The following is a 20,125-nucleotide window of genomic DNA, read 5'->3' on the forward strand; positions in this document are numbered from 1 at the left end:
AGGGATCGAATCCTAGGAGTTTATTGTATGACATTTTCTCCCGTAGTGGGCACAGGCTTAAACAGTTTAAAAATGGATGTTATCGCACACCTCCGTGCCCAGCATGGGATTTTTGAATGTTGTGTGTGTGTGTTGTTTTGTAGTGTGGCATCGGTTGTTTATGTACTTGTATCTGTGTTAGTTTTTGAATTCAATAAACATTTAATTAAAAAAAAGAAAGCAAGTTACTAAAGAAAGACTATAATGGAAAGCTAGGTAAAGAGAGGTACAAAAGGAGGGGGGATGTAAAGGAGCAGGGTGACTGGAGGGAGGAGGCATTTTGAATATCCATGAAATTTCACATTCCTAGGGGCCTCTGGAATGGGCCCCCTGTGAATTCAAACAGACGACTGCATTTATTCATGCTACATGACAATGCACACCAACCTAGCCTGAAACAAAGACACACAACCTATCTAATTGTCATAAAATTACATAAAAACTTCAAAAGAGTGAACCTTGATTCCCCCTAACTATATGAGACAACAACAACAACAACAACAACAATAATAATAATAATAATAATATTTATTATTTCTAGCCCGCTTTTCCATAGATCAAAGCAGACACCCGAGCCCAGAGAGCCGCCCGGCCGCAGCAGCCCCAGCCGCACAGTCCTTGGAGGAAAAAGGGGTGGGACGAAGGAGGATGCCAAACAGGCTGGCTTTAAGCACTCCGCTGCCACCGGAACGCCCCTCTCTCCGCCTTCCCCCAGCTGTGGCAAACACTCCTCAGTCCTGGCAAGCTGGAGACGCCGAGATGTAAAGGTCCGTAGGCGGCTTCTCTGGGACGGTGCGCAGATTATTATTAATCAGTCTATTGTCTTGCTTGTAGATTGGCGCAGGTGTCAGATAACCTGCAAATCCATGAGCCTAAAGTCCTCCTTGGGCATTTGGACTCTCTTGCTACAACAGTTTGTCAATTGTGTTAGTCTTGATTCTTTCGGTTCCTTCGTAGCTCCTGTACAGCAGCCATCTGCTTAGCGACTGTGTAGGCTTTTATCCTGGCGCTTCTTCGTGGTTCTGGAATAGCAGCCATCTCCTGGTTGGCGAGTTTGATGGCTTGTACCCTTGTGTTTCTTGGTGGTTCTGGAATAGCGGCCATGTCCTGGTTAGCGGGTTTGCAGGCTGGTATCCTTGCACTTTTCTGTACAGTGGCCCTCTGTTGGTCAGCCACTTTGTAGCCTTGTTCCCTTTGGCTTCCTTGCGAGTGAGAACCACATTGGGGTGGAGCACAGCGGGGCGCCTGGTAGGATGAGGCGTATGTGGCTTCTCTGGAACACCCCCCTATCACCTGCCCAAGAGAAATAGAAGAAGAAGAAGAAGACAGAGTCATTGATCGGGCATTTGAAACTATGTGCTTGTGAAAGCCAAGAGTATAATCTATCCTGGAAGCACCATTCCCATTACTCTCTCATCCATCCAGCTTTAAGAGTGAGCACAAAGAACTATGTCTGCTTGATTTTTTTAAAATTATGCTTCTGTTTTAGGTGGACTCCATTTGTCTGCATTTGTAATTCACTTAGAGGCTGTGCAGTCCAGAAGTTTAGGCTGGCTTGGGGGCAGTGTTGGGGCGTAGAGTCTCCATGACGCACGCCTCAGCTCTGCTCCAGGGCGGTGTGATACCGTCTGCTGCACTGTATGGCACATGGAATCATAGCGCTTCTCCGCTCTGCATACATATAATGTAGCAACAAAGGAGCACTGTCAAGCTACAGCAATGTGGCTATCATGCCCTTTGTGGGGCGTAAAAAGGAGCCACTTTTTGTGCTCTGCAAAAGCTAGATTGGAGCTGCGGCATGCGGTTGCCCGATTTGGCTGTAAGAGGAGCTATTCCACACCATCCCTTCGGGGCTGTATATACAGCCCCTAAGATAGTGCTAAATACAATCAAACTGTATGCTTAAAATAATTTAATGAAGAATAATTAAACATTTAACAAGCCTTTTACAGTCAAATCAGAGGGATAAAAGTGTGCATTTTCCCCTGTCTTTTAATGTGTACATTTAATACATGTGTACATGATTCTACATGTGTACATGATTCTACATGTGTACATGATTCTACTTGGAATGTTAATATTTGGCATCTCTTAACATCTAGATTAAATATTGCATTGCACTATTCATGGGTCTGCCTTTTGAAAACTCAGACATTTCCTTTCACTTAATCTTTTTTTCCTCTTCATATTCTCATTTAGACAGAAATGTCACCTTTTGATCACAGAACTGAGAAGATATAGTTGAACCTATTGATAATGGTAGTTAATTATGGTTTCTTGGTTATTCCTTATATTGGCAGTACTGTTACTGTCTAGGTTTTACAGCAGATTTCCAAACAGATCAGACCCAGTTGGGGTATTATTGGGGGGGGGGGGGGTGTTGGCACAAACACGCCTGTTTCTAAGCACCTTTATATTATATCACTCTGCCTTTGCTATTCTCAAGGTGTTTGTCATGCTTCACACAATCAACCGCACAGGCCATAGGTGTGAGAGCCATTTTTCAAGGTGGTGGTCTTACCATAAATCTGTATCGGCAATCAAAAGGGAGGATGTTAATGCCTGGGAAAGGAGACCTCCACTGGCACCCCGGCATGTCAAATTGCTAACTGACTTGGGGTACAAAGTTCTGGTGCAACCATCCAATTGAAGATCCATCCATGAAAAAGTAAGTACCAATGTCTTTTGTTATTTCTTGTTGGTCATAAGAAGAGAGCATGTTGCATGCAGCCTGTGTTGGATTTGTACGTCAAATGGAGTTGAGAGAGAAAAAAATGTATAATATACAGTAGTACATAGATGGATTAGGGCAGTGTTGGCGAACCTATGGCACGCGTGCCAGAGATGGCACTCAGAGCCCTCTCTGTGGGCACATGCGCCGTCGCCCCAGCACAGAGTTTTTTACTAGAAAGCCAGAGGAACATGGCACTTTGCAATTAATAAGTGGGTTTTGGGTTGCAGTTTGGGCACTCGGCCTCAAAAAGGTTCACCATCACTGGATTAGGGTATGTTGGTAATCTTTCAGGCAAGGATTGTTTTAACCTGACCTTGTGTTGCAAAAGCTAAGGAAGTAGAGGCAGAGTTTGGAAAAGTTATTTGGACAACAACTTCCAGCATTCTGACAATTGCAGCCCAAAAAAACCCTTTCTTAGCCCTGAAGAGAGAGAAAACATCTGAGAAATCATTCCAGTTAAGCACAAGTAAGGCTGGAAAAGAAGGTCCATAAAGGAATGTGCTGAAAAGATTAACAATACAAGTCTGTGGATGACAGAAAATCTAGAAGAGAATGGTCAGAAGCATAGGGAACAAAAGAGGTGAGAGACATGGATGTTCACATCAGAATTGTTCAGCTGAAAATCTCCAGTTTCTCCTGTTTGGCACCCTCAAATTGTGTTAGACTGTAAGCCCCTTCTCCACTGTCATGGAGTCTGTGCATGGTGGGAATTTGGCACACTTGGAGGGGGCTGCATTGGGGAAAGGTCTGTTAGTTTCCACAGTTATAAGCAATAATTCTGTAGTGCTATCTTGCTCTGACGAGGGGGGTATGAATCCCTCTAGAAGTGACACAGGAGTGTGATGGCATATTGTTTCCTATTTTCCCTATTTTATGGGCAGAAAATATCTGTTTCTGCAGCACTGTGTGAGGGCACATCTTCCTGAGCAACATAGGTGAGACTTATTTCTCTGTTCCTTTTGGCTCCAGATCTCAGTTTGGCTTCCATGCTTTGTCTGCAGGACTACATCAGAGCTGATGACATTATCCAGGAAGATATTTCTGACGCCTGCTTAACTATGGGCGTGAAGAGGCCGCCAGATGGAAAACTGATTCCCATCAAGAACTATGCTTTCTTCTCCCATACTATCAAAGCTCAAGAAGCAAACATGTCCTTCTTAGATGAAATCCTGAGCAAGGAAGGTTTTTAGTTAACTAAGATAATTAACTGGTATTTGTAAGAGCATGATGAAACATGACTTCAGCAATGTGGGACTATGTAGAAAGTGTGCAACTTTCTTTCCCTCCTCTCTCTCTCTCTGTTATCAACTTAAAAGCCAAAACAAAAACACATATTAGCCACAGATTTAGCCTATCAGTATGGGGAGTATCATCACTTGAACTCACAGGGACTTCTGAATAAGCATGCATGAGATTGCTATGTTAGACTGATGCTTGACTCACTTGTCAAAACAAAACAAGACATTGCTAATGTTACTCCAATCCTTAGGTCCATGGATCATATCAAAATCCATAATTTCAGCCCCAAAACATGCCCTTGACTTATGTATGAGGTTGACATATAGTTGAATATATAAGGTAATTTGCCAAGGGAAAAAGGAAATGCATGAAATAAACCTAAAAGGTGAACCATGTGCCTGGTTTAAATGACATCTTACCTGTACCAGTTTGGCAAGGATACTCCTAGTTAATCCTCATTGGTTCCCAAATTTGGGTCCTCCATTTCTTTTGGATTGCAGCTACCAGAAGCCCCAGCCGGCTTGGACAACAGTCAGGAATTATGGGAGCTGAAGTGCAAATCATTTGGAAGCCAAAGCTTGGGAACCACTGAACTATCCACACATGCCACTTTTTTCAGGGGCTTTTAAAATGGCCCAGTTTCTCTCCCTCCCTCCCACTTTCCCCTTTTCCTTCATCTTAGGCAGTTTACAGACTGCCCAAAAAGGGGGGTCTGCCGCTGCCTCCATTTCTGCCACCAAGAAGCCTCAGCTGAAGAACTTTGCTGCCAAGCAAATATACCAAGAACAATAACTTCTTATACTGTGGTCCCTCCACATTTGCTATGGTTAGGGTGAAGGACCCCATAAATGTGGGAAAACTGTAAATAAAAAAATTACAATTCTTTTTAGCCAAGAGCTCACCTATCTAGGAATCTCTAGGTCCTCCAGCACTACTTTGTGGTCAGCATCTGCCAGAAGTTGACCATAGGATCATGCTGGAGGACCTACAAATGCCTAGAGAAGTGTTTTCTCCAGTAATCTCTAGATCCTTCAGTTCAACTCTATGGTCAATTTCCATCAAAATCTCTCTAGAGGACCTAGCAATTCCCAGAGAGAACATATCAATCAAATCTGCAAAATAATCCAAACTGCAGAAATCAAAGCCACAGATGTGCAAGGCTGAAACCAGGAGACTAGAGACTAAAGTTGCTAAGAGGGCAGACTGCCCAATATCAGGAGAGGTTCAAGCTTCAGCCCCAGGAAGGGGGCTAGGCCAACAGGAGGTCCAACCATTACTCACCTGCCTTTCTGGCTGGCATTCCACACCTACGTTGGGGCAGCAGAGGATGGCTTTCAGTGCCATGAAAAGCACGTAGCACATAGCCAAGAGCCATATGAGTGTCAGGCAGGCTATGGCAACGAAGGCCCGGAAGTTGCAAGGCCCCAGACTCTCAGCCCATAAACGGAACCACAGGGGCGGAGAGTAAGGTTCTTCCTCCAAACACTCGTCGTCACAATCTCCTGTGTACACCATCCAGAGGAAGAACACGATGAAAAACGCAGTGAAGAGTGCCATGTCTCAACCATAGGGCTGCCAATGGCTGATTGCAGGCCGTCTGGAATCTAATTGCTCGTGCAGCCCACCTAAGCCATTGTGACCTCAGAGCTATGCAACTCTCCCACTGGAGATCCCTCTTAGTTTACTAATTCCATAATGGATCTCTTTTTTCTTTCTTTTTTCAGCTTCTTGGTGAGCCACTTTCCTTGTTTCTTGCCAAAGTGTCTTGCTTTCTTTATATTCCCTCTAGTTTCTTTAGTAAGTATGGCTTCCATTTGCTTTGTTGCTATTTTAGGTTATTAATGATTTATTTGATTCAGTGGCCTTTTAAAGTTTTTTTCCCATCTCTTTTAATTTGATTTCTGTTTCTGTAAATTCTTTTATGCGGGATTTTTTTCAGTTCTTCCCTCCTTTCTATTCCTATGACACTGTTTGGCCCTGAGATGAGGAAGATTCAGGAATCCAAGGGAAGGGGGCAAAGCTCAAAACCAAGGAAAGCCAGAACTTCAGGAAATTCAGTTCTACAATTCAAATGGGAACTCTTCTCTCAACTGACAGTGCCCTCTTTGTCCCCTGTTTTTTGCAAGGCGTGTTTCTTCATTTTGGTGCTTCGATGCAGAATCTCCAGTTAGAGCAGTGATTCCCAAAGTGGGCAGTATGGCTTCCCAAGGGAAGGTAGAAAGATCCAGGGGTCGGAGAGGGAAAAGGGGGTGGCAAGGGGTGTCCAGTCAAAGTGATGGTGCACAAGAAAGGCAAGGCAAACCATCAGCCTTTAGGACTATGGTAAGGATGGCGTTTGCATGAAAGGTGTTGTCAGGGTCCCTTAAAACTACCCCAGAGCCCTTTCTATGCTGGTGTCTCCTGCTCTTCATCTGCCCATAAAAGCTCACTCCCTGAGCCACAGCTTTTGCTAGTTGTGGGGATGGCACTTTGAAAACTTGCAAAGCTTGGCTGCATGGCACTGCTTCTGTAGCTTGAAGCAGAGCCATTTTGGGGGCAGACTGACTGACTGGAGCAAAGAGTTAGGAGTTTATCACACTAGCGAAATCCTGCTGGGAAATGGGATTTAAATTAGATTTAAGTTTTTAAAAAACACATTAATGTGGAAAGTTTACCACACCACATTCCTGCAAAGGTGAAGTAACGCGAAGTTAAAATGAAGGCAAAAGGAACAAAAATTGCAGTTTTTACTTTCGGGGAATTCTGAAAGTAAAAAGCTGCCATTTCAGTCCCTTTTGCCTTTGCTTTAGCTTTACATTCTTTCCCTTTAATAGTAATGTCATCTGATAAACTTCCCACATTTGCATTTTTTTCCTAATTTTAATCTACTTCAAATCTCATTTCTCAGGGATTTTGCTAGTATGATAAATACCTTAAAGAACATGGTGGTGGGGAATAAGCAGCGGTAAAAAGGGAGCTTTCCCATTATGGACCTTGCTTAAACTTTGTTAGCTTTGTTGGGACTTGGCTGGCAGGTTGGAGCGGCATTCCATAGCTCCATTCTACAGAATTTGTAGGATCTGTAGTTTGGTAAGGTATCTTCTCTGTCAGAGAGCTCTTGAGCCCCATTGAACTATAGTTCCCAGCATTCCATAGCCGTGGAAGTTAAAGTGACATCTACCTGGGGTGCAACCACTTATTCGCCTTTCTTGAGAAGAAGGGACTATAAGCGCTTGCCACCAGAGTGACTAAGACAGCGGATATTAAGGAAAATGGTGGCAGATGTCATTTTGAGCGCTCTCTCTGTCTGCGGTCATTGGTAGCTGGAGGTGGGTTGGGAGGATGAATAGTCCCCAAGACCCCTCACTTTGTCTTCTAGGGAAGCTGCGAGGGGACTCCTTTCCCAATGACCTCCAGATCTCACCTCCATTTTGAGAAAGACCCTCCAAAGGGCCAAGAAGAGTCTCCAGGATGGTCTGGGGAAGTGCAAAGTAGCTGGGAAAGGGGCCCATTGGACATTATGGAGCTTCATTTAAAATGTAAGTGTTTGTTAGAGAAATGAAGGAAAGGAAATGAACCTGCATGTCATTTATGGTAAATGCCATATGTCAATCATCTGCTGGGAGGGGTGAAAGCATGGAATGCTGGGAGTGAGTGGCTGAGTGTCTGTTGGGTTTGATTCTTGGCCAGTTCAGGAGAAAGGTTTCTTCTGTTTTTCTTGGTGGTGAAGGGAAGGTGGGTGCCCAGAGGCATCTGGGGAGAAGAAGAATAGGGACGGGGAGCAGCCAAATGAGTTCCATGTGTGGGAATGAAGAATGGGGAAGAGCCCCCCTTTTGGAGTCAATGATGGCGGTCTGAGGGGTCTTCCATAGGGAGGGAGCCTTGGGGGGTGAAAGCAAGGAAGCCCGCTTCTCTCCCTCCAAGAGGCATGGGGTTTCCATGGCTCAAAGGCCTCGTCATCTGCCCCTTGGGAGTCTTGAGGGGCAGCTAAGAGATAGTCATAGCTCTTGGGAAGCGGTTTCTGTGTGAATACATAGGGCTTTTTTCAGGCAAAAGGAGCCCAGCTTTGGCATAAATCTCTTTCTACACTCCTTGCCCCAGGCTACCTCTGAAACCCAGGGAGGGAGAGGGGCATCCTGCTTCCGTTTCCTTCATTGCATGCTGTTTATTTCCTTTAGACTGCAGTGGGCATCCTGTGGACCTCCAGGGATTGATTAACTGCAGCTCCCAACAGCCTCTTGGACAGCATATAAATAAATGAGAGGTGCTAGTGCAATACATGGAAGGCTGCAGGACTTCCTACCTTTTTAAGGCTTAATCCCTGTGCATAATCCCATCTAGAGGAGATTTTGTTTTTCTGATGATGAAAGAAGAGCCTTTCGTTGTTCTTCTGTCCTGTCAGGTCAGGTTCAGCCAAGGTGAACCCTAAGAATGAGAAACCTTCAAGAGCCACAGTTATTAAAAAGCTCACCCAGGTCTTACAAGCTCAGCATTTGGGTTTCCTTGAGTCAATCCACCTGCAGTGCGTTCTTTGACTTTTCCTGCCACCTTCCACTTTTTCAAGGAGTCCTGTCATCTCCCAATGTGTCCAAAGTATGACAGCCTAAATTTACTTATATTGTCTTGTAGGGACAGGCTTGAAGTTTAATTTTGTCTCAATGCCATTTATTTTTACTTTTGGTAGTCCATGGAAGAATGTATAAACCTATTCACATGTAAAATCCATCCATTTGTTCTTTCTGTAGGAGTGCACCTCTCCAAGATGGCCTCCAAAAGTAGAAAGAAAGGTGAAGCTCTGGAAGAAACCACAGGAGAAATTACTTTGAAGAAGGTGAACATTCACTCAATTTTGCCATCAGGAGGGGTCTCAACATAAGATTCCAAAACGTTGATATCAAGGGCAGAACTTTTTCCCTTCTTCCAGAATTCTCCCTCCGTCATTCAGTGGCTCAGTTGACCCCTGCTTCCATCCATCTTGGCCTTGATTCTTCTCCCAGGGAATCAGGGCCAGGACTGGTGCTTCCTGCCAACGATGGCCCCTCAGAGTCTCCCTCAGAGTCTCTCAAGAAGACCTTCCCTACATTCATGGATATGAGGCACAGTTGGTCCACCATTTTGGGGGAGAGAGGTTCCTGAACCAGGCACCTGGTTTTGAGGAATCATTGAAAGGAAGCAATTCCTAATGATTTCATTTGTGGTTCTCATATTTATATAGTGAAGAATGGGAAGAGAGTATTGTGGGCTTTGTTCATATAAGAAATCCAGTTCATCCAAAATCCAGTCTTTAATTTTCCCCATGTAAAACACTTCAAGATTCACTGAGTTTAGGAAAAGAGAATATTCAGACACACCTCCCTCCATCTGTATTCTGATGGGATGAAATAATATTTGGGATGCACCATGTCCTCTCCTCCCCTTTTGCTCGGATGCTCTCTGGATGAGGGCTTCTTTGTGTTGCAGGTGACTTTTAAAGATGTGGCGGTCCACATGGACCATTCTGGGAATCACTGCTTTAGAGGCATTTTAGGAAGTGTCCACATGGTGAAGTCCTCCATATGCAACCCACCATTGTTTTCTTCTTGTTTCCTCCTTTTTTGGGTTTACATGAAAAAACCATTAAGGTGGATTAGCTCTAAATAGTCATTTCCAGGCTCTGAAACGCCCTGTCAAGAAAGGCAAAGATAGCTTCCACTCTGGTGACCTGTTTCCTACAGACACAAACATTGTTATTGCATTAAAGCTCTTTGGCATTTGATCTGAATGTCCCTTCATGTCTCAGTCTAAATCATTCCTACCCCTGGACCCATTTGCCACCAAATAAGCAAAATCTACAAAGACAGCTACCCCATTCCATATCTTAGTTAATTTGGTACAGCTTTCTCATCCTCAAGTTACTAACCCATAATGCTACACCAGCTCAACAGTAATTTACTGGTACATAATGGAGTCCTCTTGTGCACTACTGTAATCTTAATCTTTCTATCTGGTTGTCATATTGACTCATTTGTGTATAGTGAGCCACAACGTTAGACTGAAATAGTTTCAGTAATCCTCATCACTAATAAATAAATAATCAAAGCATCCTAAATGTTAATACTTTCTTTAAAATAACCATTTCATATGTATCAGTGCAATGCAATTTTTATCCTAGCACTATAGATGGAATCTTCCAAGTTTAGGGAGAATAGATAATATATTTTGAGATATCTCAGCAGAAAAGATCTCACATTGGCAGTTCTTTGCAAAGAGCAACAGATTTTATTAGCTGAGGAGTGAATACAAAAGCTAAACTTTGTTGCTACGGACTTTAAAACTAAATACATGCATTTGAAGAAATAAGTTGCTTTAATTCTAGATTTTAGATATAGTATTATTTTGTATTAGTTTTCATTCTACATAAGATTTCAGCAGTCTCACAAAAGTAATCTTGTGGATCTAATACTTAATCAGCTTACTCAAAACAGGATGTGATGTTTGATGACATTACTCAAAACGATAATGAAAGACAAAAGTGTTAGGAGTCTTGGCAAGATTGCCATATCTCATTTTAGGGGAAGGTCAGGGTTCAAGGAAGATAAATGTCAGTGGCAGGGAGACAAGTTAAAAGGCTCCTCAGTATTAAATTGCAAAAAATGACTGTATTTTAAGATAATTTACTGTGGTTACATTCATATCTAATAGCAAGATAATAGTCCCATATATCTCGGAATGACAATATAAGTGGTCCTAAAAACAGCCAGTCCTCAAAGTGTGCTTCTTAATAGCTTTTAGGTCCACTAAAATGTCAATATCAACAGGGCTGATGCAGGGTGCAAATTGCAGGTGCCTAGTAGTTCAGAAAAGGGATTAAGACCTGGCCATGTTAAATATGTATTTCTTGGTAGTACCATTATTTTTTTAGTTGTTTTATTGGCATTTATTATAAAATTGGTGTATTTCAAATAAAATAGTAAAGATATACGAAATCTGTATTTTTAAAAACAGTTGTCCCTCCTGATTCACGGTCTTGCCATCTGCATCCCTCGGTCTTTCAAGGATGGCAAGGGAGGAGGGACATCATGGCGCTTGTTGTGTGAGGTGCGCACACAGCACCGCACATTGGAGCATGCCCTTATTGTACTCAATATGGGCAAATTTCCCGATTCACGGGGTGGTGGTGGTGGTCCAGAACGGATCCCCAGCAAATTGGAAGGGACAATTGTACTAAAGATTTTTAGCCGGTCTGCCTTTGCAGGTATAGTCAGCAAAACTGGAGACTATGGGTGCAATTGTTGAAATAATACTGTCTGACACCACTTTAAGTGCCGTGGCTCCATCCTACTGAGTCCTGGATTTATCATTTTGTCAGGCACCAGCACTTTTCGGCAGAGAAGGCTAAAGACCCTGTAAAACTACAAATTCCAGGGCTTCCATAGGGCTTCTTTTTCTTTTTCTTTTTTTTAATGCTACTGTTATAAACCAGTTCACATATGACAAATGAGAAGCAGCATAGAAATATTGCTAGTAAATAAATGAATAATAAATATAAAAGACTAGAGAACTGGTTACGTGCCAGAAATCAGGAGTGGAAAGAATGCTGAAAAGGCCATGAGAATAACACAATAAATAATAAAGTATTATGTATTTTCCCTGGAAAATGATTAACCATCCATTATGAAGCCAAGCCCTCCCTCCAGTCCATCTGCCTTGGTCCAGGCCTTGGAGGTAGAGAGGAACTGCTGGACCTCTTACCCTTTCCCTCCACCACTCCCTTCTCCTTCTGTGTCAAGTCTTTTTAGATTGTTAGCCCAAGGGCAGGGAACCATCTAACTAAAAAGATTGCATGTACAGCGCTGTGTAAATTTACAGCGCTTCATAAATAAAGGTTAATAACAATAATAATAATAATTGCCCAACAACTCCCCTCTCTTCTTCCAGATTGCTCTCTAACAGGCCTACCTAATGGTAGCAGAGTTGGGGTGTAATGAGAGAGCAGTAGCTACTTTTATGTGCTGTTTTACTGCCCAAGAAAGGAAAAAGTATTTGTGGAATGGGGTGCCTTATGTGCCACAACACCTTGCCAGGCTGTAATTACTATGCACCTTAAAATCGGTGGAGTAGGGAGTAGCATATGCTGCATTTCTGCAGGCAGGAAAACTTCTTGAGCAACCTCAAGACTTAACATGGGCAAAAGAGTTTCTTAGATCTATCTGCACAGACCCTATGATGTCAGAATCCTTGTCTCTGACATGCAGGGGTTGGTTTTGTTTTAACCTGGAGGGAATTTGTGTGGAACAAACAAACAGCTTCATTTATATAATGCTTCATACTGAACTAACGGTGTCTAAGCAGTTTACAACTGTAAGCTAATTGCCCACAACAATCTGGGTACTCATTTCACTGACCTTGGAAGAATGCAAGCCTGAGTCAAGCTTGAGCCCCCTCTAGCTGGGATTGAACTCACAACCTTATGGTTTTGAGTGAGTAGCTGCAGTACAGGCATTTAACCACTGTGCCACAAGAGCTCTGACACTGAGGTTTGTGAAACAAGTTGGCGCCACTTTAAACTCATATGAAGACTGACAGAACAAAATGTTCTTTACTGCCTGTCTAAAGTCAAAGAAGGAAGGAGCCAAACTCACCACTCCAGAGAAAACATTTCAAAACTGGGGTGCTGCTATCTCTTGTTGTTGTTAGCTGTCTTCGAGTCAAGTTTGACTCATGGTGACCATATAAATGAGACATCTTCATGACCCCCCCCCCTCCCATTCTCAACTTCTTTGCTCAGATCTTGTGCACAAACAAACCACAGGATGAGTCTATCTCAAGAAACCTCTTCCCTTACTAAAAAGATATTAAAGAGGGCAAGTGATAGCAGACAGTGTATTCTGCGAGTGAGGCTAAATTTGATAAGTGAATCTCTTCCTACATCATTCTGGAAATTAAATAGCTGTCACTTGAAAGATTAAATTCTGAGAAAATAAACGGAGAGATAAACTGGGGGTTTTTTGGAACTGTCTTCCATTCACAGAGCCATCTCAAACTGTTCCATAGGATGCTTTGAAAGCACATATTGGAGATTTATTAATGGTACTGCTGACATCAAAATTATGAAATTCCAACACTGAGATAAAAAGAAAATATAACAAGTAACCCTTAAGATTTACACAACAACTTCTTTACTAGAATATATTTGGCAAACACAGAGACAAAATTATTAAATTAACACCATTGGCTCTTCCTAATACTGAAGTAGAATCTCTTCTCCTGTAGTTTGCATGCATTGCTCTGGGTCCTATTCTCTGGAGTTGCAGAAAACAAGCTTGCTCCATCTTCAGTATGACATCCCTTCAAATATTTAAACAGGGCTATCATGTCACCCCTTAACCATCTCTCCTCCAGGCTAAATTTTACCCAGCTCCCTAAGTCTTTCCTCATAGGGCATGGTTTCCAGACCTATCACTGTTTTGGTTGCCCTGCTTTTGGCATGAAGATAGTAAATATAAATCAAACTACCTACAGCCAACTTGCCTTTTGCACCAATTTTACAACATTTCAAATGTACAATTTTCTCCAGAAATAAATAAATATATGAATAAATGTTCCACCCACAACACAGACATCTGTCAGCATGCCTGTGCCACTGAGTGAGGAAGGAGAGTGAGGGGAGTGAGACAAGAGAATGAGGAAAGTGAAATGAGTGAGGGATACTCTTCGACCTTTTGGTGTGGAGTTCTGAGTAGTAAGAAATAGTGACTACTTTTCTTTTACCTGGCTATTTTGCAGGAGACAGCAACCGCAGTTTGGGCACTGCTGGAAGAAAGGGATTTCTTTTGTCTGCTTAAGAAGGCTGTGTTTATGAGAGAGAGGAAGAAACTGGCATCTTGGAGTGTTGGTTTTCTCTGCTTACTTAGGTGTAGGGCGAGCATATTTCTCAAATCTGCTGGAGAAGGCACAAAAGAACATAATTCTTACCAGTTACTCTCTTTCTGTGTATGAAGAATTTTTGTTGTTGTTGTATGTCTTCAAGTTGTTTTCGACATGTTGACTATAAGGTGAACCTATCACAAGGTATTCTTGGCATGCTTCTTCAGAGAGGGTGACCCAGTGGGTTTCCATGGCCAAGCGGGGATTTAAACCCTAGTTTCCAGAGTCCTAGTTCAGCATTCAAGCCACTACACCACATTGGTCTCCCTGTCACCAAATGGCAAGCTAGCTCACTCCAGCTAAGCCTCCTTGGGTTCAGCAGTTACTTCCTCTTCTGGTTCCTCTAGTGAACACCTGCACATTTCTCTGGCTTGGAAAAGATGTTTATGCTTTAAATCTCTTTAAAATTGATAGTGGATTAAGTAAAATATTCAACTTTTTGGCTACTTCAGCTCCTTTGGGATCCATCTCCTTAGTCTTGAATGAAACTGATCCCCCCATTAACATCAGTCTCAATTTAAATCATGAGTACAGGAATGCAACTGCAAAGTAAACTGAAATTAGCCTGTACATCAGGGTTTTTTTAAATCATTATTCTGGATCATACGCCTCCAAAATTAAAGTCCGTAGGCACCTGAACCCTTTTAAGGACAGGATCCAAACTCACCGGTAACAAACATGGGTACCGACTCTTCAAAGGCCACAGCAAATACAACAATTAGAGAACCAGGGCTGACTCAAGATATTTTGCTGCCTAAGGCAAAATGGATACAATATAGGTACATAACACCCAAAACTGGTGAAGTTATTTTGGCACATGAGGCAGAAAATCCCACATGTACCTCTTCCTTCTTGTGACAGTCAGTGGCAGTTCATGGACTGAGTGGAAGACCCATGACATAGTCACACAGGCAGTAAAAATGCAATAATAAATTCCACATGTACCTCTGCTGTCCTTTCCTGACACCCAATATCTGCTTCCGAGGCACTGTTTAATGATAGGATTGGCAATGTAGAGAATAAAATTAAAATGCCCAAGAGTAGTAAAGCTACTCATTAGGTTTTCTGCTGTAATATACAAAAAACTGGCAGTTTTATATCAAACTGTCAACTAGCAACATTTCCCATCACCATAATGGTAACTTATGATGCTCCCCAAGCCTGGTAAAGATATACGATAATTATATGCCAGTAAATGATTCTGAGGTATTTAGCATAGAGATTATGGGGTCCCATTAGGATTCTTACAACATTAATCAAACTGGAGGAATCTAACAATCCCCAGTTGATTGACAGAACTGCTAGCAAAGGAAACAAACAAGGCCACAATGTGCTCACACTGTGGCTGCTGATCCAGAAAAAAGCATTTGGCAAAGTCAAATAGAATATTCTACCTTTTGCCCATCCAGAATGAGGCATCACCTGATAATCTGGATGCTTAGGGGAAACTATCTTCAAAGCCTCATATCTCCATTTATATGTACTATAAAGCTCTGCATTATTTTATGCCTCTGTCGTGTACTACATATAAATGGAGATATGAGGCCCTGGAGATAATTTCCCCCAAGCATCCAGATTATCATTTATTATTCATCATGCTCTTCATTATTTTATCCTGTTTGATTTTGTAAGTTTGTTTCCAACTTAAGCAACCTTTAGGCATGGGGTTTTATTGGCAAGATTTATTCAGAGGGGGTTTACCTTTGCCTTCCTCTGAGGCTGAGAGAGTGTGACTTGCCCAAGGTCACCCAGTGGGCTAGAACAGCTGAGCAGGGATTCAAACCTTGGTCTCCAGAGTTGTAGTCCAATGCTCAGACCAGTACACCATGATGACCCTGATGTTTAAGGTACTCACCCCCAAATAATATGCATGCCACCTTTGAGAAAAGAAATGCCCTGAACATCTGCAGGCCCAAGAATCAATCTATGCTGGCTCCAGTTAAAAGAAGCTAGGTAGCAGCGTTAGAGAGTTCTGGTCATACCATTGGTCTGAATATAAGTCAAGTTTTTGTTTATTATAACTATGTGTCATTCTTCAAATTGCTATTGTTAGAAAGAACAAGTATCTTTTGGCACAGTCAAGGGAAACTTGCTTTTCTAAACAGATCACCATTCAGCTTCGCTGTTATTTAAGGTCCTGACCAGGAAAGGAACAGGGATGTGAAGAAAATCTGTGGGATTAAAAATCACCTAGTTTTAGAGTGTTCTGAAGCGGTGGTTTGCTTTAATAAACCAGATGAAATGGGAGTGAACCTCAAGCTGCTGATTCTATATTTTGACTTCTGTATTTGTATTTGTAAATATTAATGGAGGTGGGGTACTTGACCATCTAGACTAGTGGTTCTCAACTATTGGTTGTCCAGATGATTAGGATTTTAATTTCCAGTAGCATCAGCTAAAATGGCCAGTGATCAGGAATTCTTGGAGTCTAAAACATCTGGAGAATCCAAAGTACACTGAAGGCGTACTTTAACAAGCAACTGTTGAAGATGATTATACCAAGTGCAGGATACTAGATTTTCAAATATTCACTTAGGCTGTAGCCCAGTACACACTTGCCTATTAATATGTCCCATTAAAGTAATGGAGAACACTTTGTCAAAGTCTTCTAAATCTTTGAACTGCAGAGTACTTTGGTGGAAATAACTAAATCATATGATGACATGGTTGGGTGGAGGAGAGTCCACACCACAAATTAAGAGGATATCTATTAAATAAATCTATGCTTGTGAGATAAGCATTTATGCTATATTTGGAAGAATATGACTTTGGGCTTGTCCAGATATGACTCCCCCCCCATTATGTACACTTGAGGTTCACATAATGAAGGGGGTATGGTCCATACCACATTCCAGGGGCGTGTGTTTTAAAGCGAATTGCTGATTGGTTTATATGACTATCATTCACATTTGAAACCAGTTCCGATCATACTTTGATCAATTTCTGTCGCAATAATAATAATAATAATAATATACAGTGGGCCCTTGCCTTACGCGGGGATCCGTTCCGGATCCCTCTGCGTAAGGCGAATTCTGCCTATGCTCATGCCCCATTGGAAACAATGGGGCTCGTGCACGGCTGCACGGTGGGGCGCAACAGGCGTGCATGCCCATTCAATTGAATGGGACGCACCGCCCCTTCTGCCCCACGTGCGCCCCACGGCTTGAGCGCGTATGCTCAAGCCGCGTAAAGTGCGCCTGCGTATGACGTGGGCGCGCTGTAGTTTATTTATATTTTCCTCCCTCTCCCAGATGGATCGAGGCAGGATTACAGTCTGCTAAAATACATACATCAGTGCTTTAAAAACATATAAAAGCACATCAATAAAACTGATAACAATTAATCTTAAAAACTAACTCTTCATCAAGTGGCGATGCAATAGAATTATGCAATGGTGTTTCTTACATAAGGTCAGGTGGGTAAGCTTGCCGGAAGAGATCCGTCTTAACCACCTTCTTAAACGCCTTTAAGGTGGTAATGAGACGGATCTCCTCCGGGAGACCATTTCACAACTTCGGAGCGGCTGCTGTACAGGCTTTCTGGGAGGTTGATATAAGCCTGGTTGATTGACGTTCTAGTACATTCTTGCCAGTTATTCTGAGAGTGCAAGACGGATTGTGTAGGGAGAGGCGTTCCTGTAAGTAACTCGGGCCCAAGCTATATAAAGCTTTAAAGGTAATAACCAACACCTTGTATTGTGCCCTGAAGCTAATCGGCAGCCAGTGCTACACAGTTTATTATTTGTAGAGAGGCTATTCATAAATATCTTTGTACCTTGTTTAGCCAATTGCTGATGTTGGTCTCTTGCACCATTAAATTCTCCGTTGTCTTCTTAGCTGTTGACCAAGTTACTGGAAGGAACATCTTTATTGGTTATTTGTTATCATAGTAAAGGTGGAAAGGTCAAATTAAACATCAAGAAGACTGGCTACTATGGCAAATGTGTCATTGGGCCAAAAGACCATATCTTACTCATATGAAGATGTAACCTCAGGAACCTGGCAGAGATTTCTGGGAATGGTGGTACATCTTAACAGTCTTATAAGGGGAACAATAATTGACTCAGATACAAACATAAGTTCTAAGTGAGAAAAATCAACAACCTGTTGCTAGGTTACATAATTAGGTAATTAAGAATGTTTTCCTGTATTTCTTCCAGCACATGTTTAATTAAAAATTGACATTACATTGTTAGAATTCATTAAAAAAATTCCTGGTCATATTTTTAGTCTAGGAGACACAAATGTATCATACCCATGGATTGAACTATGATTTCTTACAACATCTTGCATGAATTAGCTGTTGGTCACACAACTACAGGAGGTCTTGATGTACACAGTGAACTATTAGTTTTTATGATAATCATGTGAGATTCAGGTTAAATTAAGTATTGGAAAAAGCAACAGACTCTTCTACTACAGTGTGAGGCTTGCCTTCTCTGAAAGCTTCACTGAAAGGCCAAAGGTACTTGCAGCAAATATTTTATTCTGTTTTCATTTGTGATCCTCCCCCCCCCCCCCACACACACACAATACAAGAGCCAGTCCAAAATGTAGTAACATTACACTGGTCCTGGAACAATTTCACTATATGCTGGTATAGCTATTGGGGAGAAATGTGGGCTATAAAATAGATAGGTAGAAATAGGCCCAAAACAGATGGATGAAAATAGCCAGCTTCCATGTGGCTTGGGGGCATGGCAATTACATGAAACTCATATAATCTGAATAGCTGGATGGCCCTTGTGGTCTCTTCCAACTCTGTGATTCTATGATTCTTCAATTCTGCTTCAGTAGTTTGCCTCACTTGTTCTAACCCCTAGCCATCAATATTGCATGGATGATTTAGTCCCGCGGTGGTGAACCTATGGCACATGTGCCAGAGATGGCATAGGAAACCATTTTTCAGGGCACATGGAAGGTGGGGAAGAGGAGGAACAGGCAGCTGAAGGCCTGGGAGGATTCCCTGACTTGGTTGTTTCATTTCACATGTAGTTTTGAATAACAAAAAGTTCGCTGAAACATGTTGAATTCCTTTTTTGTGGTGACGGAACCTATCCATGTTGTTTCCAGGTGCTCATTTGAGATGTGGTGCTGAAGAAGACTGCTGAGGATACCTTGGACAGCCAAAAAGACAAACAAATGTATCCTTGAAGAGATCAAGCCTGAACTCTCCCTGAAAGCAAAGATGTCAAACTCTGGCCACATTATGAGAAGGCATGGCTCATTTAAAAAGACAATAATGCTAGGAAAGGTAGAAGGCAGTAGAAAGCAAGGAGGAGTGCATGCCAGATGGATAAACTCAGTCAAGGAGATCATGGGCCTGAATCTACAGGACTTGAGCAGAGTGGTAGTCTTTGGAGATATCTCATTCACAGGGTCACCATGAGTCGAGGTTGACTTGAAAGCAGCTAACAACAACAAAAGCACCATAGTTTCTGCTGAAGAAGTAAAGCCAGAACACATCTACTTTGTTAACAGAGGTATACCTGTATTATTATTATTATTAAACTTCCCACATGTAATGAGATGTACACAATTTCTCCTCTGGACAGTAAAGCTTTTAAAGCACTACAGAAATTAATGGTATTACGGTTAAAATAAATGTTAAGTGAAATATGCATCTTCTGCAATAAATTCATTTTTCCTCACAATGACATTTCCTCAGAAATGAATGCTCAACTATAAGACTTGCAAATTAAGCCTATAAAGATTTCAAGAGAAGATGCCTGTTGATGTGCAAATGGACTTTAAATTTCCTATACTTTGTTAAACTTCCAGTTCTCACATGGCCATAAGGAGGAGGAGCCGGCCTGCAAAATTTACCCTCTTCATACCATCTTGACTAAGGACAGAAACAACAAAACCTAGGTATCTTACCAACATCTCCAATTTTTTTATTAGCAAGAAGGGTTAACTTTCCTCTCCATATCAAATCTACCCTCTAGTGGGTGTTATTTGCACTTGTTTTTAATCTGCCACATTAAATGCCTATCTGGCTTGGTCTTCAGAATGTCATGGACATCAGAGCTGTTTGGGACAAGTCTTTATAATTGCTTCATTTTTTTTCTGAATAAAACTTTGCCAGAGCAAAGTGTGAAGACTGCTTGTTATTCATTTCATTCATTTAATACTGAAATTCTAATTTTAATCAAAACAAAGCTTTTATATATACAAAGAATAATAATGAAAAGATAAATGAAAAAGAAATATATTATTCTACTACACT

At 41.9% G+C, this 20,125-nt stretch overlaps 1 protein-coding gene and 1 long non-coding RNA gene across 3 annotated transcripts; one reads left to right on the forward strand and one right to left on the reverse strand.

Moving 5' to 3' along the window:
* Window positions 1-585: 585 nt before the first annotated feature.
* LOC149312470 (uncharacterized) lies at window positions 586-5,560 on the reverse strand. Its single transcript, XM_089526877.1, has 2 exons — window positions 5,294-5,560; window positions 586-1,332 (listed from the first exon to the last, which is right to left on the reverse strand). The coding sequence occupies exons 1-2, from the start codon at window positions 5,525-5,527 to the stop codon at window positions 967-969; spliced, it is 600 nt and encodes a 199-aa protein (XP_089383003.1). The 5' UTR covers window positions 5,528-5,560; the 3' UTR covers window positions 586-966.
* A 1,845-nt stretch (window positions 5,561-7,405) lies between these two features.
* Window positions 7,406-19,483, forward strand: LOC149312471 (uncharacterized). 2 transcript variants are annotated; one of them, XR_016281411.1, is made up of 3 exons: window positions 7,406-7,530; window positions 8,737-8,822; window positions 18,970-19,483. It is a non-coding gene; the product is annotated as an uncharacterized LOC149312471 (long non-coding RNA). The 2 variants fall into 2 exon arrangements; XR_016281410.1 differs by lacking the exon at window positions 18,970-19,483 and adding an exon at window positions 13,757-13,890.
* Window positions 19,484-20,125: the final 642 nt, after the last annotated feature.

Source organism: Sceloporus occidentalis, unplaced genomic scaffold (genome assembly GCF_023333645.1).
Source record: "Sceloporus occidentalis isolate IW3139 unplaced genomic scaffold, rSceOcc1.0.p SCAF_5, whole genome shotgun sequence".
NCBI lineage: Eukaryota > Metazoa > Chordata > Lepidosauria > Squamata > Phrynosomatidae > Sceloporus > Sceloporus occidentalis.

Bases quoted from the DNA above. Each gene is read 5' to 3' on its own strand.
- LOC149312470 (XM_089526877.1), bottom strand. From the start codon at position 5,527: ATGGTGTACACAGGAGATTGTGACGACGAGTGTTTGGAGGAAGAACCT. The intron at 1,333-5,293 runs GTGAGTAATGGT...TCTCTTGGGCAG, and splicing joins AATGCCAGCCAGAAAGGCAG to GTGATAGGGGGGTGTTCCAG.